Source organism: Meles meles, chromosome 11 (assembly GCF_922984935.1).
Source record: "Meles meles chromosome 11, mMelMel3.1 paternal haplotype, whole genome shotgun sequence".
NCBI classification, from domain to species: domain Eukaryota; kingdom Metazoa; phylum Chordata; class Mammalia; order Carnivora; family Mustelidae; genus Meles; species Meles meles.
This window is the reverse complement of record NC_060076.1, coordinates 5,178,537-5,201,172: the sequence shown is the minus strand read 5'-3', so window position 1 is coordinate 5,201,172 and position 22,636 is coordinate 5,178,537. Positions and strand designations below refer to the sequence as shown.

The 22,636-nt window shown below is 46.1% G+C and overlaps 1 protein-coding gene across 2 annotated transcripts in view; it reads left to right on the top strand.

Annotated features, from left to right (window-relative positions):
• Nucleotides 1-22,636, top strand: part of ABL1 (ABL proto-oncogene 1, non-receptor tyrosine kinase) — a 137,467-nt gene that overhangs the window by 85,113 nt on the left and 29,718 nt on the right. Inside the window, exon 1 of one of the 2 annotated variants that reach the window (XM_046022387.1) lies at nt 6,100-6,313. The exons of the other annotated variant lie outside the window; for it this stretch is intronic. Coding sequence (XP_045878343.1) covers nt 6,235-6,313 — 79 coding nt within the window. The 5' untranslated portion in view covers nt 6,100-6,234. Of the gene's footprint in view, nt 1-6,099; nt 6,314-22,636 lie in introns of those variants that run through there. 2 annotated transcript variants of the gene reach the window in all.

Below are 22,636 nucleotides of genomic sequence, written 5' to 3'. Positions count from 1 at the left end.
ATAAATAAAATCTTTAAAAAAAAATTAAGGCAATTAGTATCTCTAAGATAAATAAAGGAAACATGCATAGTATATTATTGACAGAACAGTGAACAATATTTACATAATCACAGCAATGTAAACACTGACCATTGACTTAACCCAAAATCATGATTTTACTGTTTAGGGAGGTTGGGATACTATTGTAATAAGTCAATATATAATGTGGAGAGCTGATGATTCCAGAAACAACAACATGAGGATATTAGTTAGAAATCTGAAGGAGGCTGCCTGCCTCAAGAGCAGGAGGCTTGGGGATGGCGTCAGGGGTTTGCTGTGTTCGTTACAAAACTTAAGTGCTATTTGATTTTTAACCTTGGTATAAGACAAAAATTAAAATTAATAAAAAATAAAATGGGCATACCAATAATAAATTAGCTTCCTCTTAGAGCAAAGTTAGTTTAATAGTTATATTTGACTTGTTAATTATAAACATGCAGTAGAGTCTTACTATAATGAGCTTTTTCTAGAAAGTAGTTTTACTGGAAGACAGTTCAGGTTTGGCCTCCAGCTGAGAAGTGTGGCTCTGGAAGTACCAAGGGAACTAACAAAACAGTCAGTGTTACCTGGAAGACAGTCCTGTGTGCTGCTAGCTCGTCAAGCCCTCGGCCTGAAGCAGGCCCCCATTAAAGACGTGGGGTGTGGGATTGGTGATTTGCCACCAAGCTGTGGTTGCAGTCCCTGGCTGCACGATGAAAGGTGGGACTCCATGACATTTCGATCGTAGTTGCTAGTCCTATTCCATAGCTAGTGTTTCTTTCCCCTAATAAAATAAATGGATTCCTTGTCCCTTGGAAAACCTCCAGACTACTTTCACTCCCTCAGACTGTGCTTTCTGGAATCATTTTCACATATCACATTTGTTAATTTTAGCTCTTGACTTAGTCCCAGTAAGACTTAGGCAGGAACCCAGGCCATCATCTGATCTGTAAGAGGGCTCTTTTGGAAACAACCATAGCTACTGTTTACGGAGCCCCTTCCATATGTTGTTCCTAATCTTCATAACCCTGTGAGAGAGAGCCGCCCCCAGTGTGACAGCTGAGACAGTGGAGGCTCTGGGAGCTGAAGTCACTTGCCCAGGCCACCGCCGCGCGTGGCAGAGGTGCGCTTGAGAGCCAGGCTGCCCGACGCAGCTCACCCAGCCTCCGCCGCACCCAGGCCAGAGTCAGCAGGCCTTCATGACACTCAACCCCCCGGTCGTTCGATCTTCCCGAACACTTACGAGACAAAGAGATACATGAGTGTCCTTATACAGTGGCCAGAATGGATGTGACTGATACGCTCTTCTGAGCCTCCTTTCCCTTCAGTTGGACACATGCTGGACACGCAGAGCCAGAGAACCCAGCGGGCACTCACTGGAGAGTGTTTGCAGAGTCAGAGCAAGTGGGCTTTTTGGCAGGTGCACGTGAAACAGCGTGTACGTGCCTCAAGATGTTTGCTTTCCACACCCTCCACCCCAGAGTTATTGGCTGGGGTGGAAATGGTAGAGGCGTCAGTCACATCCTGGGGGGGTCCCAAACCAGGCCACATGGCAGGCTTCCTGTCTCTGTCCCTTAACCCACTTTAGCTCCCCTTTTTAAATAGGACTGAACTCCAAACTTAAAAAAAAATTTCTTTTGCCTAAAATCTTAAGAGAAGCGTCCTCTTTTGGTAACTTGTTCTAGAATTATACAATTCTTAGGTTCAAACATATTGCCTTTAGGGACACACCTAGGTGGCTCAGTTAAGCCTTCGGCTTAGGTCAGGATCCCAGGGTCCTGGGATTGAGCCCGTTGTGGGGCTCCCTGCTCAGTGGGGAGTCTGCTTCACCCTCTCCCTCTGCCCTTCCCGTGCTCATGCTTGCTCACTCTCTCTCTCTCAAATAAATAAAATCTTTAAAAATATATAAAGAAAAAATTGCCTTTAAAGGAAAAAATTTTAGAAATAGCCATTCCTGTTTGTCCTATTCCTGGTGAAAATAAGAAGCAACTCTTCTCTCTTCTAAAACGTAGTGGTTTTCAACCTTGAGTATGCACACAGATCCTCTGGGGAACTTGTTAAGGTGGAGCCCATTCTGTGTGTTCTGATTCTAAAGGCTAGAAGAGAAACCAGGAGTCTGCATTTTATTTTATTTCTTTATTTATTTCGGGGTAGAGATTTATTTATTTATTTATTTATTTGAGAGAGAGAGTGTGCGCCTTCGCTCATGGCTGTGTGGGCAAGGAGAGGGGCAGAGTGGAAGGGAGAGGGAGAGAATCCCAAGCAGGCTCCAGCCCAGGGGGGAGCACGAAGCGGGGGCTCAATTCCATGACCCTGAAATCATGACTGAGCTGAAACCAAGAGTCAAGACACTTAACTGACTAAGCCATCCAGGCACCCCCAAGAGTGTGCCTTTTAAGAGAGTGTCCCAGGTGATTCAAAATAGGTTATCCACAGGGGCACCTGTGAGATCAAGCCCCACCTCTGGCTCCGTGCTGTGCATGGAGTCGGCTTGGGGTTCTCTCTCTCCCTCTGCCCCTTCCCCTGCTCTCGTGTGCACTTGCTCTCTCTCCCTACTCCCCTCAAACAAGTAAATAAAATTTTTTCCTAAAAAGTCCATGAACTATACTTTCAGAAATATGGCTCAGAGCACATACTTTAATTAAGGCCCTAAATTCATTCTTTCTTAATACATTTAAAAATATTTTTAAATAGTTCTAATTCTCTGAATTGTTTTCTTTTAAAACATTTTTCCCAACAGTTAATGATTTTTATTTCATCCTCTAGCTTTGCTTATATTATCTTTCCACTTAAATTGAAAATGATGTGCCATTTTGGAAAGGTCAGGGGCTTTGGACCATACTGCTTTCAGGCTGTGTGAACTTAGAACTCTCTCCCCGCCCCCTCAAGTTTCCTTACCTGTGAAATGGAGTTGTTGTGACCTTGTGCCTGGCAGAAATCAGGCGCATAGTAAACATCTGTTTCTTTCCCAAACTGAATGCAACAGAACAAACAAGTTAGTTCACAGTCTTTTTCATTTCTTTGCTTGTTTAAGTTAATGCCTGTGGGTTTAAGGTTGCTTAAGGGGCAGCTTTCTTGGGCCTTTTCTCATTCTAGCAAAAAGATTGAGGCTCTCCTTTATTTACTTGTAACAGTGCTTTTTGTATCTTGCAAATGAGTTTCAAAACCATCAAAAGCTGGATCTGGAAAGAACAGTTTGATATGGTACTGTACAGTTTGGCAAAATTTTCAGAATTCCTTGTTGCTAATTCCGTGTTTTGCCAGGCCTGTTCATGCATGGTTTTATAACTAAAATTTAAAAGATTTGGACACAGTTTATAAGCATTACTCATTTTAAGAGGACTTAAGAGGATAAAGTCATTGTAGACTCAAGAAGAGAATATTAGTAATAGTCATTAGCTTTTTAAAATAAACTTACATCCAGTATAAAGTAGAGGACATGCAAACAAATATCTGGGCCTGTATTAACTGATAGTATTTGAGGATATGGTTAGAGCCGCAAAAATCCCTGTCAGTGTATGATTCTTGGCATTAAACTGCCAATTTAGATATAGTTCTTTACATCTGGAGTGCTGTATCAATGATAGACTTTATTGTCGTTTGGTCCAAAGCCCTTGAACTTTCCGGAATGGCACCAAAACAGATCTACTGTATTTTTCAGCTTGTACTGGTGGCCCTCTTTGAATTTTATTTTTGGCTTTACACGTGGAGTTTGAAAGTTTTAAGACAACACTAAACAAGTCAGCTGTCCCTACCTGCCGGCTCTCTAGCAGAGTGACAGTGCCTCCCAGAACCTGGATCGCATCCAGTTGGTGCACTTGTCACTTTGTGTCTCCACGTGGTGGGAACTGCATCCCTACTTCCTGGACTGGCCTTCTTAGGGGCTCATGAGCCCTGAGCTGGTACCACAGCACTAGCCATACCTAGGTCCACTCAGCTGCAGGACAGACACATATTGTACATTGATCAGAATGTGGTCGGACACCCTCGAAGAGCTGAGGATGCCCTTGCTGAGAGCCCCTGTGATGTACACTGGTCCCGTCCAGTCCAATTGTGAATTTTGACGTGCTGTATTTGGCAGACCTATATGAAGATCTTGTTCCTTCGCCACTCCAAGATACCCAGATTTCTGTTGTTACACGACAGGCTGGAAGGTATACACATGAGTCCAGCCTTGCCTTCCGGGGATGACCACTCACAGACAGGGTCTCTTAATCAGCCCTGCTCTGAAATACATGATGTTAGCTATTTAACTGAAGATACGGAAATCCAAGGTTTTATTTATTTATTTATTTGTAAAGATTTTATTTATTTATTTGACAGAGAGATAGAGACAGCAAGAGAGGGAACACAAGCAGGGGGAGTGGGAGACGGAGAAGCGGGGAGCCCGATGCAGGGCTCCATCACAGGACCCTGGGATCATGACCTGAGCCGAAGGCAGATGCTTAACAACTGAGCCACCCAGGCATCCCCAGACATCCAAGGTTTTAATCTACTTGGAACTTATTATTGATGGGAGGGGGCTGTGTCATCCACTGGTCAGGAGCCTGATCCTTGGAACTGGGCAAAGCAGGGTTGGTTTCCAACTAAGGTGCCTTGGGCAGGGCGCGTGACTTCTCTTGTCGGGTTTTTTACCTGAAGAATTGGGAAGTGATTCTCTTTTCCTCACAGGATCATTGTGCAGATGCGGTGTTGTAGTGAATGGAACATGTTTCTCATAAGTGTCTGACACACAGTAAGGTCTCAGTACCAATTCTCTCTCGTTATCGATGTGTTCTAAGATGTGAGCTACAGTAATTTTTTTTTAAAGATTTTATTTATTTGACAGAGAGAGATCACAAGTAGGCAGAGAGGCAGGCAGAGAGAGAGAGGAGGAAGCAGGCTCCCTACTGAGCAGAGAGCCCGATGTGGGGCTCAATCCCAGGACCCTGAGATCATGACCTGAACTGAGGGCAGAGGCTTTAACCCACTGAGCCACTCAGGCGCCCCGAGCTACAGTAATTTTTCTGTTGTGGTTATCTGACACTCTTTGTTAAATAAATATTTGTTAAATAAATTCCTTTTCTTATTGTTATTGAAATATATCTGATTTTTATTAAATGATTTGGTGTGATTGGGTTCCCTGTTATTTCCCACCGATCTAGATTTCTGGCTTTATGCCAAGTAATACACTTGTGATTATTGTAATTTTATGTATAATAATGTATATTATCAGTCCTAATCAGAATTCTAAAGATTTCAGCCCTATACAGCAGTGAAATGGGTTTTAAATAATAGTACCCATGGCATTTACCAAACAAGGAAAAAAGTTTCCTCATGAAGAAAACAAGACAAAGCGGGAACGTGGGCCCTGCCTCTGGTGGGTTCTTGTCCCGAAAGCTGGATTGCCTTTACTTACAATCAGAAATTATGTTGGAATTCGAACTTACTTAATCCGTTTCCAGCCACCTCCTTGTATGAATGTATGATTTGACAACGGTCTCGCATACCTTGGGGGGGGTTGTCATGTGGGTTCTAGCTCTCTGATTATTCATTCTTTATACACCCACTGAGTTAGCCTTAATCACTGTAAACTCAGTGAACTTAAATGAAACCAGTATTGTTAACTGCAGAGGAATTTGCATTATTCACCAACATTTTGGGGACGCAGGGTTTGCCAAAGCCCCGCGCACCAGCGTTGTTCCGCTGTAAACAGTGCAGGTTGGGGGCATCTCGCCACAGGGATACTCGAGGTTCCAAAGGTGGTGCTGAGCAGGCCTGCGCTCCCGGCAGCCCGAGGAGCCCGGGTCTTTCTTGGGACGTTAGGACTTAGCAACGTGGAAAACCACTCGACGCTGCATCTGAAAACAGCCCCCCTATTGACTTAGAAGCCGTTTGGGACCCCCGCAGAGGGCCAGGGCCGGGGTGGGCCTGCGATCGCCGGGAAGAGTGGGGCGGCCGCCTGGCCGGCGCGGCGCGGAGAGGGTTAAGGCGGCGGCAGCAGCGGCGGGGGCGGGCCTCGCGGGCCGGACTCGGGGCCCTTTGTTAACTGGCGCGTCCGGACCGGAGACCGAGACGCAGCCGCGGCCATGGGCGGGCGCGTGGGGCGTTGGCGAGGCGGCGTGGCGGGGCCGCCCGGGCGCGGGAGGGCGCGCGGGGCCAGCGGGGCGCGCCGGGCCTGAGCGCGCGGCGCAGGGAGCCGGGCGGTGCCGGCCGCCAGGCCGCCGGCACGCGAAAATGTTGGAGATCTGCTTGAAGTTGGTGGGCTGCAAATCCAAGAAGGGTCTCTCTTCGTCCTCCAGCTGTTACCTGGAAGGTAAGTGCCGGCCGGCGCCGAGCGGGTCAGGGCGGCGGTGGGGCCACGGGTCGGGCCTTCCCGGGCCGCACCCGCCCGCGCGCGCGCTCCCTTCTCTCCCTCCTTGGCCCTCCCTTCCCCTTCCCTTTCTCTCCCTCTCTCTCTCTCTCTTTCTCTGTCTTTCCTGCGACCGCGCCTGGGCGCTGCGGGCCGAGTGGGAGGGTGCGGGGCTCCTGTCCTCGCGCCCTAACCCCGGGAGAGCCCACGCCGGGACCGGGATGGCGATGTCGCCGGGCCCCAGCCGCGCGGCTCTCCACGAGAAAGTTTGAGAAAGCGAACTCCACAGGCCCGAACGGCCTTGTGAGCCCACGCTGTGGAATTTCTACCGTTAATTGGGAATTATGTGTCAAAAAAGGTCTACCCGTGTTTGTGAAACATGTGATTTTCATTAAGGATCGTGTACAAAGGAACACGGCTCTACCATTTATGGATACGAAATTTCAAGCGATCTTTCTACCCCACACCCCACGCTCACAACCCCAACCCAGTGTTATCTGCAGACCACGAAGAGGTCTTAGGAATTCTCCCTTTTCGGGTTGGCGGGGAGGAAGCGAAATTGCAGATTTTAGGAAGGCATTGTGCATGAGTCCAGAGTACTTGGCGGGGGAGGGGAAGCTCATGTTAGGTTCCCTCCATGAGGCGCGGAGCCGCGGCATCTTACTTTTGCCTTCTTTCCGTTCTACTTTCCTTCTCTCGCCCCTGTGTTCTTCTTTCCTGTTGTCTTCCCTTTTCTGTGCCCGTTACAACGGGTTGGGGGAGAGTGAAGTGGGGATGGTGCTCGGTCGTTTTCATTTTGTTGCTTCCAGTGGACGAAATCGATCTGACTTAGGGACTGATCATCCCAGACAGACTCTTGCTGGCCTTTTTTTGTCCTTTCCACTTAGGACTTAAAATAGGAATAGAAACATAAATCTCATTTTAAAACGAGTAGAATTTTTGCTATAGTGCCATGAAGTTGTAATGTTTTACTTTTTAAAATGAAAGAGAAATCAAGGAAGCCCTCATAAATGGTCTTACCTCCCTTTCTTTTTTTTTTTTTAATACTTTATTTACTTATTTGACAGAGAGAGAGATCACAAGTAGGCAGAGAGGCAGGCAGAGAGAGAGGGAGAGAGAGAGAGGAGGAGGAAGCAGGCTCCCCGCTGAACAGAGAGCCCGATGTGGGGCTCGATCCCAGGACCCTGGATCATGACCTGAGCTGAAGGCAGAGGCTTTAATCCACTGAGCCACCCAGGTGCCCTTTTACCTCCCTTTCTTACAACTTTTTTTTAATATATCTACTCCACAACCCTCACCGGGCACCTTTTTTTTTTCTTTTCTTTCTGACTTGAGGGCCTGCCTGGAGTCACATAAGCAACTTAAACCTTAAGCACCGTTGAGATGGGTGAAACCTCTTTGCCCTTGCTGCACGGTATGTGTACACCCATCCGTCCCCTTCCCTGTTGGGGATTTGGGGCTTTGGAGCAGGCTCACAAAATCCAGCATTTGGAGGGAGGAGATGGTTTATTTGTCCCTAAAAGTTGGCATCCGAGGCCAAAATCATCTTCAGTAATCGTCACTTATTTTCCAAGTTGCTCAAAATTCCCAACACATTCTCATTTACATCTGTATTGAGTTAGTGTTAGGCATTATCATCTCCATTTTGCAGACGGGACCGCCTCGCGCTGGAGAAGAACGGAGTTTTGTAGTTGCAGAGCTGGAGGCAAGTTTAGGTCACAGCAGAGCTGTGATACTGTTTTGTTTGTTGGGGTAAACTGGAGATTTAGTGTGTACCTGGCTGCTGTAATTATTGGGGTTTGGGGAGGGTTATCTAATCCTAAATGCCTTATTCTGTCCTGTCTTGAAATAATGCAGCCTCCCAAGTCTCAGAAAAACCCAGCTGTGGTACCACAGACTGCCTTGGGTTACGGTGGCATCTAGGAAGGAATCACTGGAGGAATTCTCTGTTCTTACTGAGTTTCCCTTACTTTGCTGGTGTATTTAATTGGAGAAAGTAAATGGAATTACTGTTTTTTAAGTGGAGAGAATTTAACAAACCTCAGTGATGGTTTCTTGAAGACTGGACGTGCTGTTAGTCTCTCGGGAAGAACAATTGCCAACATCTGGATAAGTAATCCAGCCTTTCCGTTTTTACTGACATCCTAAATCAATCAATCAGTGTTTATTGACACCCACTCAGGGCTCAGGCAGCTCAGGTCACAGAGAATTGAATATGGTCAAGTTTTCCATTCTGTCAAAGAGGGTTCAGCCCTAAACGCAACTTGATCCCTCATCTACTTGCTACCCAGTCCTGGCTGTCAAAGAAACAATTAAATGCTTATTGTATGCCAAGCTGTGTTCGGGCATTCTGTCTTAGATTTAGTGCGCCTATTTCTCATGATGGTCTTGTGGTTATTTCTACTTTAGAGATGAAGAATCTAATTCACCAGAAGGTTAGGAAACTTGCCTGAGGTCCCAGAGCTAGCAAGTAGTGGTGCCGGGATTTGAACCCATGCTCTCTGGCTCCAAAGAGCCCAGTTTTAGCTCTTCTGTGCTTTACTAACTGTGACTGTGATCTCTGGCACTCTCCATGGATGTTAAAATAGTATCTTTAAGAAACACTCAAATGCCTGAAATAGGTTATTCTCTTTCCTAGAAAATTAATACTGATAAAAATGATCTTTACCAGCAGAAGTAAAAATTTTAAATGTATTTTGAAATAGCTGTACATGATAAATTCTAAAAGGGTATCTTGTGGAAAGTAACTGTGTCTCCTATCCAGTTTCCCTATACCCAGAGGCAATCACTCAGTTTCTCGTGTATCCTTCTGGGAATATCCTGCGCATATAATAAGTATTTACAGCATTTGAGTTTCGTGTCCCACCTCCGTGAAAATGTATGTTTATAGCAGCATCTTTCTCCATGACCGCATTTAGCTTGACAACCTTAGGTCTACTTCAAACCCTGAATTTTCTGGTTATTTCTTCCCCGTAGAGATGTGGAAGAAAACATGAACACTAGCCATTTGAATCTGCTCTTCTTTTCCAGTTCTCTTTGTTCGTGTCTGTATTTGCGTGCGTTGTGCGTGACTCTGTACATGGACATGCTGGTTCTGTAATGTGGAGTCGAAAGGTAGTGTCTTGTGAAATGAACTCTTTTTGAACTTTGTAAACTTATTTTAAGGGCCTGCTTTTAAATGCTTCTTTTCAGCAGTTCACTTTCTGGCGAATGCTTTATGTGGTGCCAGCCACACAGATAAACTGTTCAGAACTTCTGCTTCAGAGAAGCTCATGCTCTTTTTCTAAATACTCTCTCCTGAGGTCATCACAGGCTTCCCTTGTTTAGTAACAAAGAAAATGTGAGGCTTTTTCAGGAGCCTAATAGAGCACCAGCCAGTCCTCTCATTTGAGGTTACATTCAAGCTGTTGGGCGCTTCTGATGTGCTAGGCCTCGGCACTGAGCGCTTCACACACATCCTCACCCTGGTCTCCCACCAGCGCTACGAGGTTTCTAGACGAGGGGAGGAGAAGGGCTCCAGGTCACTTTGGCTGGGACTACTTCTGAATCCAGAGTCAGGAGATTCCAGTTTTTGTCTGACCTCTCAGCTTTTCTGCTTCCTTCCTTATCTCTAACGCAGAAAGACCAAACATCCTCTGTCTGGCCCACCTTAGAGGATTGTTTTGAGGATCTGGGAGAGGATTCCAGTGAAGGTTTTGAAACGAATAAAGTGCTAAGTATTTGTATTTATACTGACATGCAGTTTCTTTGAGATGTCCCTGAGTCCAGATTGTTCTACGGTAAGGGCATTGCAGAAGTCCCGGTCTCATGTGGGGCTTGTGGCTGCCGAGCCCGCGGCCTGGGCCTGGTTGCCAGCCAGGCTTGCCTGCGGATCTGAGGCATGCCGCTTTCGGAGCTGCGGTGCTCTCATTTCTCAAATCAACTCGCGGGAGTCCCTACCTTGTTGAGTTGGGAGATTTGCACGAGAGATTTTGTTTAAATTGTTCAGCACAGAGCCTTGCAAAGAGCAGGATATTATAGCACATTAACTGTTATTTTAAACAAATATTTAGCTAAAATGCTGGCATTGCCAGTTTCTCCATTGCCTGAAGTCATGAGAGAAATAAGCTGAAGCTTGCCCGTGGTTTTTCTTGTTAATAAAACCGTTTGTTTCCAAGTTTGCTTTGGTGCATACAATTAATACTTCCTGTCATTGGTTTTAAGGAAAGATACCTTCCCTTTCTCTAATCGTCTCTCTCTCTCTCTCTCTGTTTTGGTAAGTTTTATTCATTTACGTAATGTTTACACCCAGCATGGGGCTTGAACTCACAACTGTGAGATCAAGAGTCACATGTGCTCTTCTGACTGAGCCAGCAAGGCCTGCCTCCCTCTGATCCTTTCTTACGCCCATGGCGAATGTTTTCATTGTGGAAGGAGAAATCCCATTGGTTCAAGATTGGCATCTTACTCCCTCCAGAGGCAGTATTTCCGCAGCTCCAAATATCGAAAACTGAACATCTCATACTACTCCTTACCTTGTTCTAAAATCATCATAATTTTGCCATTGTTATCACTGATCAACAATAGAAACAGGGAAGATCGTCTACGGATAAGCTTGAAGATAGATGACAACATCGTACAACATGATGACTAGTTGACAGTAGTGTGTCGTAGATTGGAAAGTTGCTGAGAGGGGCGCCTGGGTGGCTCAGCAGGTTAAAGCCTCTGCTTTCGGCTCAGGTCATGATCCCAGGGGCCCGGGATCGAGTCCCGCATCCGCCTCTCTGCTCGGCAGGGAACCTGCTTCCTCCTCTCTCTCTCTGCCTGCTTCTCTGCCTACTTGTGATCTCTGTCTGTCAAATAAATAAAATCTTAAAAAAAAAAAAAAAGTTGCTGAGAGAGGAGATCTTCAAAGTTGTCATCATAGGGAAGATTTGCAGCTGTGTGGTGAGGATGTTCACTTACTGTGGTAACTGATCATTTCACATTATTGACATGTATCAAGTTATTATGTTGTACACCTGAAATGTATACAATGTTTTATGCCAGTGGTATCTCTATAAAACTAGAAAAGATGAAATGGGATATTGGAAGAATTTAACTTTTCCTATGTAATAGTGGGTCATAATTAAACACACTAAAAGATTTACAAAATCTTTTTTTTTTCTTTTTTAAATGGAAAATTCTAAGTCTGTAAGAAAAGCAGATAGCCCATTAAACTCCTTGTACCTATACTCAGCTGGAACAATGACCAAATTATGCTCAATCTTAAATCGCCCTCTTAGTGCAACTGACAGAGAGTCACTCTCGATCTGAACGTCCTGAGTTCAAGCCTCAGAGAGGGCAGATTAAGTCGCTTCTCATAGTCAGTTGGGCTCAAAGTTATATTTGTTAAAACAAAACAAAAAAACACAAAGCACATTATGGTCGATCTTGTTTTCTTGCCTAGTGAAGTTATAGTTCCAAAGCTAATTACCGACATGTGAGAGGCTAACTTTGCCCTTGGATGACAGTTGTCGCTCTCTGAAGTTGGCTTTCGGATCCTTCTTTCTTAACCCACACCGTACGTACTTTATTCTGCTGTCTGTGTTGGGTGGTGGTGACAGGGAAGACAGATGAATGAGACTGAGAGACATTTGGGAATTAAGGAGGAGAGGGAGGCAGAGAAAAGCCGAAACCAGAAAGAGACAACACAGATGAGAAGGGCTGGGGGGACAGGGGCCTGAGGGAGGATGGCCGGAGGTCCGCAGAGGAAGAGACCCAGAGGGGAGAAAGGAAGAAAGCCAGATTCTGAGACAGAAAGAAGTATGAGAGACTGAATGGGAGCCACGCAGACTGGTGGACGGGCTGGGGCACGGGAAGCTGAGGGAGAGACGGAGGAGCAGCCTCACCTCTGCTCCCGTCGCCTGGCCTCTCCAGTAGTCACGAGAGCGTCTGTTTGTAGGTCCTGGGGTTCAGTGCAGACGCTGTGCTCGGCACATTCCTGGCCCTCAGGAAGCCACGGGTCAGTACCAGCCGCTCTTCTTTCACACTCGGTTGCATAAACTTGAACCTCTTCGCTCTTAAATTCTCTTTCAAAACCTAATCCTTATCAGTCTTACCCGTGCTCAGATGTCATTGATAGCACTGTGCACCGTGTGTCTTAAAATTGATTTTAAAAGTGGGCCATGGATAGAATTAGTCATTGATTTTTGGAACGCCTACCTTTGTTTGGATCACATTCAATCACTGAGATTAGCAGTAGGAATAATAATGGCTACCGAGACATTCTGGGGATGTTACCTGCCATCGGGTGGCCCCTTTTCTTCAGTGAGTCTGGTCTAAACTGATCCGGGAGTCCTTGATGACCCTTTCAGGGAGGACAGGAAATGTGAAATGAATGCTTTCAAACCATCCCAGGCCTGGCAGGCAGAGGGGGAGGCTTTCAGTCTGCTGCAAATGGCCTGTGACAGAATAAAAAGGCTTGTACGGTTAGCGGGCTCAGTGCAGACAGTTTGAATCTGGGCCAGTGCAGAGACTCGGGGAACCGTGCCTCCCTCACCGACAGAACGCGCATGGAGGTGCGTCTGCCTGTGCCGGGGACTGCAACAGACCCTGTTTCTTCCGAAAGCACAGAGAAGCGGACTTGTGTGTTGTACCTCGTTGTAGGATCTTAACCATGGTTTACATTCCATTTTAAAAAATCGCTGCGTTTCCGAGAGCTTCACAAAAGCTTCCCTGGTGACGCGTCTTTAGTTTGCATCCTTCTGTCTGTCTGCCGTTCTGACTGCAGGTGAACAGATCACTGAGCAGCACTCTTGCGTCACGACCTAATTTTTTACCTTGTTGCCGAACACAAGTGCCGGCTGTCCTGCGCAGCGGCTGCCTGGAAGAAACACCCGCCAGTGCCGTGCACGCTGCCGCGTACAAGGGGGGGGGGGGGGTTTGAAGACTGGGGTAGGAAAGCCGGGCTCTGGCCCGGAGTCCACGGTTTTGTGGGAACAGTAATAAATGAGGGAGTACCTGCCCCGCAGTGCAGGGCCCTGCGATCAGGTACCACACTTGACATTGGTGCAGAAATTTTGTGCATCCAATGTGCATGGAGTCCTCCTGCCAGCCCGGCTAGGTAGATGCCCTTGTTGCCCCGTTGTGCAGCGGGGACACAGAGGCTGCTGATGTAATGACTCCAAGACACGGTGGACTAAGGTTTAAACAAGGCTTGTCCGCCCTGGAGCCCAGGCTTACAGATTGCTCACCGATGAGGTGGGGGGAACTTCTCCCCGGGGGGTGAGGCGGTAGGAAGGGGGAAGGACCAGTCAGGCTCAGTAGAGGTAGGCGAGGTAGGAGGCGGGGGAGTCAGTCGGCCGGGAAGGCGTTCCAGGGAGAGTAAATGGCCCTTGTCAGGGTGCACACGAGGCGAGGCAGCCTCAGGGTTTATGTGGGGGAAGCCGCCAGAGGTATGGGGAGCTGGGGGCTGTGGGAGGAGCTGGCCCCAGTCCAGCCCCTGAAGGGCCTTCTGGGCCCTCTTCAGGAGCTGGAACTTCTGCGGCAGTGGGAGGAAGGACAACCCCAGCCATCTCTTGAGAGCCCCTTACCTGCCAGGAGCGGTGTCTGCTGTGTTATCTGCAGACTGCCAGGGACCCTGTAAGGCACTTGACCTCTCTGTTCCTTGTGTTGCCGCAGGCGACCCTGCTGGCCAGTAGTGGCCGACCAGTGACAGGCAGAGCCGTCCTGGGCTTCCTCTTCTGCGTCTGCCAGCCGCCGTCCCCATGGGATTTTAACCGGAGAGCTGCTTGGTCAGGCGTGCGTTTTAGAAAGACCCCTCTGGTGGCGGTGTGGAGCTGGAGTGGAGCAGGGCAGGGTCGGAGAGGGGAGACCAGCCTGGGGTGTGGTGGGGCAGCGATAGGATGGGACCCACCAGGGAGATTTCGCAGGAAGAGTGGCCACAGTGTGGGTGTGAACTTAGCTGGGACGAGGTGGGGGTCGGGGAGGGGTGACCATCGTGTTCAGAGTGGTTTGAGGATGGTGGGGTGTTCTTTTATTGCGGTCTCTGTTGTGCTCCATCTCCAGGAACTGTAGCCTTCTTTGAACAGAGTCTTAGAAGGTGATAGAGAATTTTATTTATTTATTACTTTTTGATAGAAGTGGACTGTGTACCTTTCAGAAAGGCTTAATACTTGGACTGCTGATAGAGACAGAGGTTAGCATGGAGAATTCTGTTTTCTAAACTTGACTGGCTTGGAACATTATAATGTAAACAGATTCCAGGGGAAATAGTTAAACCTTAGGCTAATTTAAATAACTTCACTTTTTACTCTTTAATTTTATAAAGGAGGTTTCTCTGGAAACCTATTTAACTTACTGCTTATAATGCCCATAAGTAGGAAGTGTGATAAAACTGCATTTATTTAAAAAGAAAGTTGCATGATTTGGACTTCTCACTGATTTATAGCAGCCTCTTGTCTAGGCCCCTCTCCCTGTCAGATCACTGGGGTTTCTGCTGAACCACATTTGTAGTGTAGGAGTTGTGAACCTGGAAGGCTCTTGGGGTTTAGGATAGAATTCAGGGGCTCCATGTCCTTTAATGGGGAAATATTAGAACTTTATTTCATCGACCTCTAACTGAAAATTAGTGTTTCATTTTTTTTAAGAATGTAGGCAACAAAGCTCAGTAATATTAGAGGTGCTTGTGACTTTGTCACTGGTGGAACTCAGATATTTCTGTGTCATCTATCAGTTGTGATTGTTGCTTACACATATCGCTACTTTGAAATGACAGTAGTTACCCCTGGTTCTTGTTATTTAATGTGTTAATAAAGAAGCATATATTTAGGGCACCTGGGTGGCTCAGTGGGTTAAAGCCTCTGCCTTCAGCGCAGGTCGTGATCCTAGGGTCCTGGGATCGAGCCCCACATCGAGCTCCTTGCTCGGCGGGAAACCTGCTTCTCCCTCTCCCACTCCCCTTGCTTGTGTTCCCTCTCTCGCTGTGCGTCTCTCTCTGCCAAATAAATAAAATATATAAAAAAAAAGAACCATATATTTAATGCATTAATAAGGAAGCACTGTATCACAAATAATTTTTTGGAAAGATTTTGAGGACTAGTTCAGTACAGTTGTTCTCCTCTGCAGTCCTCTATATTCTGGGCATTTGCAGACTTCTCAGGCATACCGCACCTCACCAGAGGAGCCACAGCCCAGCACAGATGAAGACCCCTCCCTTAGTAGCCTCAGTATGCCGGCTGGCCTTGGATGCCTGTCATAGTCCTGCTGTCCTTGCTAAGGATCTTGTTCAGGATCCACATCCTTCCTGATGCCAGTGAGCTTGTCCCTTCACAGCTCCTCGCCCTCGGTGTCTGTGTTCCCATAAATTAATCCACAGGGCAGGGCCTGTCTTCTGTTTGACTTCCGCTGTCAAGGCCGTGTTCGTTTTCATTAGCTGTGTTCTTCCCACAAGGAGCAGAGGCTGTGTGGTGATTCTTTGCATCATTACCACCTCGCCTACCCCTGCTCCCCAGCAGATAACACAGCGTTTGAGGTGCTGGCAAAATTTGTTGAGTGTGGAGTTATGGCCAAGGCTGTATTCAGCTAGGCTTGTTTTTCAAACAATTTTAACCGCTCTGGGTGAGGGTGTAAATTACAAAATAAGGGACCATGTAGAATGTAGATAAAATGATTTTCATCGAGGTCAGATTGTGGGAAATAATACTTTTCCTGTAAGCTCATCTTATAAGAAGTTGTGTGAGACTGTTGTATACTGACTTGAGAATAGTCCGAGCATGATCTCATCCGTTGGAACCGAGTCTGAAATAAAACATGAAGCCTTCCCTCTGTTTTGAGGGATCTGTTTTATAGATTTCTGAATTACAGAGATGCCTGGAACTGGAGGGTAATAGTGAAAGGCCCACAAAGGAAATAAGAATAAAGCAACAAGGGTTTAAGTAATTGAAATCTAGCTAAAGTAAGGGGAATATTTATCATTCCCGACGCGCCCTGCCCTCTCCCCTCCCCGACCGTGAAGGGCCATCCGTACAGTGTGGACTGCTCTGTACTTGGAGGGGATGGGGCAGGAGCACCTGCAGGAAGGGGGGAAGCTTCCCAGGGCTGTTTTTCCCGGAGGTGAAATCTCACCTCCCCTCGGGACTATTAAGTAGCCTCAGGACCCTGCAGTTCACCGACGTTATACCTCTCTTTCTGTTGGCCCACGGAAAGGGGCTCAGGAGCAGCCCCTTGAAGTCTAGATCAGATAGGCCGTATCAGAGAATCTTTCGTGAACATTTCTGATCAGTGATACACAACTTTAAATTAAGAAAGGAGGGGCGCCTGGGTGGCTCAGTGGGTTAAAGCCTCTGCCTTCGGCTCGGGTCATGGTCCCAGGGTCCTGGGATCGAGCCCCGCATCGGGCTCTCTGCTCAGCAGGGAGCCTGCTTCCTCCTCTCTCTCTGCCTGCCTCTCTGCCTACTTGTGATCTCTCTCTGTCAAATAAATAAATAAAATCTTTAAAAAAAAAAATTAAGAAAGGATTACTTTCATATAAAACTGTCTTTAAATTGTACCTTAAAGACCCAGGCCATTTTAGAGTACCATTGAAGTAGGTTCAACACACATGGGCCCAGTGAATTTTGTAGCATTATTTTTACTGGATTTTTAAATAGTTTGATACTCTCCTGGTTAAAGCCGTAGCTTTTTAGAGGCTTTTTAATTTAATTGTTTTTTTTAGATTTTATTTATTTATTTGAGAGGGAGAAGCAGACTCCCTACTGAGCAGAGATCCCATCATGAGGCTGATGAGGGGCTCCATCCTGAGATCCTGACCTGAGCCTAAGCCAGGTGCTTAACCCACTGAGCCACCCAGGTGTCCCTGGAGGCTGTGTTTGTGTGTGTGTGTTTTAAAGCTATCCCCATTCTTGGTACTACTCAACTGGCTAATTAATAATGACTTTGCCTGAGTTTTATGGGTGAATGGAAGCCTTCTGATGAACAGTATGGTAAAATAATAACAAAGCGGTCTTAAAAGGGGTGAGAGGCACTTTTGAAGATACAGATCTTAAGTAAGACTTAAAGTATGACTCAGAAAGGATGAGACAGAAAATGTTTGCTAAAAAAGGTAATAATAATAGCAGATGCTGAAATTTCTCTCCCAAGACTTAACAATAACCAAAAGATCCACCGGAAGAACAGAAGAAGGGAGCTGTTTTGGGGCCTTTCTTTTGAATGAAGCCTCGGGCCTTCTTCAGGGGTCTAACTTCCTGACCTCAGGCCTGGCAGAAAGTCCCCACATGAAGCCAGGAAGGCTGAAGAACATTCTGCAGGGTTGGCTTTGTAAGCTGTGATCATTTTTAAGGTTGACGAGCGTAGTTCAATATGAAATGAAGCAAGGAACTTGGCATTCACACATTGTGAGTCAATTTTGACATCAGCCTGGCCTGGGACTTGACTGGAAGGTTTTGGTGTTGGGCTGTGGCCACACTTCAGCGTCTCGATCCAGAGGTATGCATGAGCAATACTTCCCTTTGGGCTTTGGCCATTAATTTGTGGAATGGAGCAAGAACTGGAGAGGAAAATCGACTGCCTTGGACTTCCTGACGTCCTGTTGAATCAAAAAAGCAGTGGGAGGCCCTTTCCTTCCTGACAAAGGGCTCATCCCCTCTCATGAAATTCCCAGCAGCGGTCTCCATGTTAGGGACAGTCCCTCCTCATCCCAGACTTCAAATCCGCAGGCACCCCTGGGCGAGTATCGGCCTTCTGCCCAGTCCAGGTGTTTTCCAGGCCACTTCCCCTGATTATGTAACTTTGATCAAATCCAGATGCTGCAGAATGTTTGATAGAAGAGGTCAAATGGCACCGGAGAAGAAAAGCATTTCTGTATCCATGACTTCGGTTTAATTTCCTGTGTGGGCCGCGTCTGCCAGAGTTGTGTGCTCACGGCCACGAGGTCGGGACTCCAGAGGGAAGCGCACAAATGTTTTTTCAGGACAGCTCGAGGCTCTTACTCCCCCAGGGTTCTTTTTCACGTTAGATTATCAATTAGGGAAGTGTCAGCCGGCTCCTACTTGTGACGGCAGTTTCTCTCTTTTTGTAATTGTTTTCTGAATTATAAAAGCAGTCCTCATATATTATGAGAAGTAGGCCATAATATAGAAGAGAATAAAGGAGATTTTTAAATGTTTGTGGTCCCACCACCCCGTGTTAATAGGTACTGTTCACGTTTTGGTGCGGTTCCTTCTGTACTTTTTTCCGTTTTGGTTTTTTTTTTTTTTTTTTTTTTTTTCTTTTTTACAAAATTGGGATCATACTGTATATAGCAGGTTGTAATATGAGCACTTAAACAATGCATTATTATGTGTACGTTCCCAAGCCAATAGCTGTCGTTTCTAAAAATATTTTGAATGTGGGTGCCTGGGTGGCTCAGTGGGTAGGGTTCTGCCTTCGGCTCAGGGTCCTGGGATCAAGCCCCGCATTGGGCTCTGCTCAGCGGGGAGCCTGCTTCCCTCTCTCTCTCTGCCTGCCTCACTGCCTACTCATGATCTCTCTCTCTCTCTCTCTCTCTGTCAAATAAATGAAAATTTTTTTTTAATTTTATTTATTTGACAGGGATCACAAGTAGGCAGAGAGAGAGAGGGAGAAGCAGGCTCCCCGTTGAGCAGAGAGCCCGCATCAGAGTTATGTTTCACTGAAGTCTTACACTGACTTATCCTCAAGAAAATGTACCTGCCAGTTTGATGAAGAATTTGCATTTCTTTGAGTACTAGCCAAGGTTAACATGCTTTCTAAGTTCGGGGATAATTTAAATTTTCTGTAATTGCTTATTCATGGTTTGGGTTCCTATTTCCATAGTGGAGGGATTTATCTTTTTCTGTTGATATGCAAGAGTTCCTACGTTCAGAATCCTCAGTCTAACGGTGTCACTTAATATAATGACAACAGAAGACTGTTGGCCCGCCGGCGTGCTCTGCTCCCTATAAAACCCGCCTCTCCGTGCCCAGGGCCCACCACCATCCTCTGCCACTCACCGCTCCAGCCACTCCAAGAGCCAGTTACATTTCTCTCCAGATCTTCAGTTACACTTGTTTTCTTTACTTAGTATGAAACCAGTGAAAACAGTAAGAGGTGTAAAAAGAGAACGGTTTCTATCGTATGCAGATGGATACCTTAGACAGGGAGGTGATTTTAACATTGCTGCAGGACCAGGTGTGAGTGACCCAGCTGTGAGCGTTTGGAAGGGACCGTGGTGGGGTCACAGAGCTTAAAAATCCAAGTCTTCCCTTGCTTGGCCTGCAGGAAACCAAAGCTGGAAGCCAGGGGTGGGGACAAGCCCTGACATTCAACACATACCCACCCCCGAAAGGGCAGGCCTTGTCCCTGCAGTCAGGGCCAGCAGACCAGCGCACATTCAGGTGGGGATGGTAGATCACACATTTTAATTAAAAAAAAAAAGAAATAGTTCTCTGCCTTAACTGGCTTTATTTGCTTCACTGATCAGTCCCCGATCACGGTGGTGCTTAGGCGTGTTTTCAGATCCCGTGTGAGATGCTCGGAAGAGCAAGGCCTAACCCCTCCCGAAGGCTCACACTCTAGGAAGTGGCAGTGTTAGAGATCCTCTCCCTTGACTTTCTCCTTGCCCTTATGATTCATACAGTGAGATTACCAAACATCGGAATGACGTAATTTGGGATTTACTCTTTTAGCAAAAACAATTCCTGAAGGTTTACTTCAGTCAGTAGTATGAAAGCTAGAATTGAAAGACCCTTGTTAGGGCGCCCGTGTGGCTCAGTTGGTTAAGCGTCTGCCTTTGGCTCCAGTCATGATCTCAGGGTCCTGGGATAGAGCCCCGCATCGGGCTCCCTGCTCAGTGAGGAGCCTGCCTTTCCCCCTCTGCCTCTGCTCCATGCATGCCCCCCAGCCCCCCGGTTAAGGTTCTCTCTCTCTCGTTCTATCTCAAATAAATTTTCTAAAAAATCTTTAAAGAGTGCCTGGGTGGCTCAGTTCATTGGGCGACTATGTTGAACTCGGGTCTTGATCCCCGATCAAGTCCCTCATAGGTCTCCCAGCTCTGTGGGGAGTCTGGTTCTCCCTCTGACCTTCTCCCCTCTCATGCTTTCTCACTGTCAGTCTCTCAAATAAATAGATAAAATCTTTTAAAAAATAAATTTTAAAAAATCCTTAAAAAAAAAAAAAAAGGACCCTCGTTAGTTATGTTGTGTTAGTTTATTCCAAAGAGATATTTTAAAGAATGCCGATTTCTGAAAGTTCTCCAGTTGTGTTTCTGGAGGTTAGCCTCGTTCCTCAGATGTCTTAGGTGTCTCCAGTGTTTTGGTTTTTCTGTTTTTGTTTTTTTGAGAAAGAATACTGCAGGCCCATCCCTGAGACAGGTGTCATTGCCCAAGAAAAGATGTTTGGGAGTTTTCTAAATCCATAAAGAAGGAAAATTGAAATAATTTTTAAATTTTTCATTTTTTTAAAAGATTCATTCATTTTATTTTATTTTTATTTATTTATTTTTAAAGATTTTATTTATTTATTTGACAGAGAGAGAGATCACAAGTGGGCAGAGAGGCAGGCAGAGAGAGAGGAGGAAACAGGCTCCCTGCAGAGAAGAGAGCCCGATGCGGTGCTCGATCCCAGGACCCTGAGATCATGACCTGAGCCGAAGGCAGCGGCCTAATCCACTGAGCCAGAGAGAGATTGAGTGCAGCTGGGGGAGCGGCAATGGGAGAGAGAGAGTCTGCCCTGCGCAGAGTCTAATGCAGGGCTTGATCTCGCACCCTGAGATCACGACCTGGGCTATAACCAAGTTGAACACTCAGCCGAGTCACCCAGGCACCCCTAAATACGTTTCTTACCATTTGGGAAGATTAGAATTTCCCCCTTTCCTCCTTTTATAAATAAAGTTGGATTGCTTATTGTCGTTTCCTTAAATGAGTATTTAGGTTTCAATCCATAATATCCTGTGACTATAAAGACCTACTTATCACTTTCTAAGAGTCTGTCTAAGGGCAACTGGGTGACTCATTCGGTTGAGTGGCCCACTCTTGATTGTGGCTCAGGTCATGATCCTGGGGTCATGCTCAGCATGGAGTCTGCTTGTCCCTCTCCTCCTCCCCCACACTCTGCTTGTGTGCACCTGCTCACTCGCTCTCTCTGTCTCAAATAAATAAAATCTTAAAAAAAAAAAAACTACTTGGATTACATTTGCTGGCTAAAAAAAGCTCACGTGTATATCACAGAAATTCTAGTAAGGTTGAGCATAGTTCAAGAAAAAAAAAAGGAAGGGGCGCCTGGGTGGCTCAGTGGATTAGGCCGCTGCCTTCGCTTCGGCTCAGGTCATGGTCTCAGGGTCCTGGGATCGAGCCCCGCATCGGGCTCTCTGCTCTGCAGGGAGCGTGCTTCCTCCTCTCTCTCTCTGCCTGCCTCTCTGCCTACTTGTGATCTCTCTCTCTGTCAATTAAATAAATAAATGGATAAAAATCTTTAAAAAAGAAAAAAAAGGAAGAAAAAACTTCAGGAAAAAATAATGAACTATTTGACCCAGTAGTGAACATTAGCCACATGTTCTTAATATAAGAAACATTGATTGGTGTTCAGCTTTTACCACCTACCTATATGCGAAACGTGAAGGACTTTGTTATTACAGAGTGGAAGAAACTTACTAGTTTTCACAAGGTAAAAGACATGTAACAAAGGCCATATCTGAGAGTGGAGAGAGAGCTGGAAGGAAGGGTAAGATGAGACTACTCTTACCTTGGGGAGGAAGCAGCTGAGAGACACTGTCTACAGCTGGAGAACAAGAAATAAAGTCCATGCAAGTCTGTTAGTGAAAATGCAAAGGTAACTGGTAGAGGTTGGCGCGGGAAGGCACAACTGTTGGCCTCTGGGTGTCGGGGAGATTGGCCTAGAAGGTGTTTGTCCTTCATTATCAACCTTTCTGTCTTATTTGATTTTTTAAATTACGTGCACATATTAACTTTGACATGTTTTTAGATCTTTAAAGAAACTTCTGTGACACGTAAGTAGTGGCAGAGACGTACGAGGACAGACTATTTCCAGTTTTACCTGATTTCATCCTGAATTAATGATTTAAAAAATTAAAAAGCTGAGCCTATTTGGGAACAGTGATTCCCGCCTTGGAATGAAAATAATATTTTTCAGAAGATTTGGGAGAGGAAGAGTCCATTTTTATTTTACCGCCTTTCTTATTATTACACGTAGATGTTGAGAAATGAAATAAATTAGAAATGTGTAATGATGGAAACAGACTTTTTTTGTTTCTCAGAATAAAACTAACTTTTTCCCCCAATTCTTCCTGTTTCTTCTGTTTCCCCTTTGTCTTCC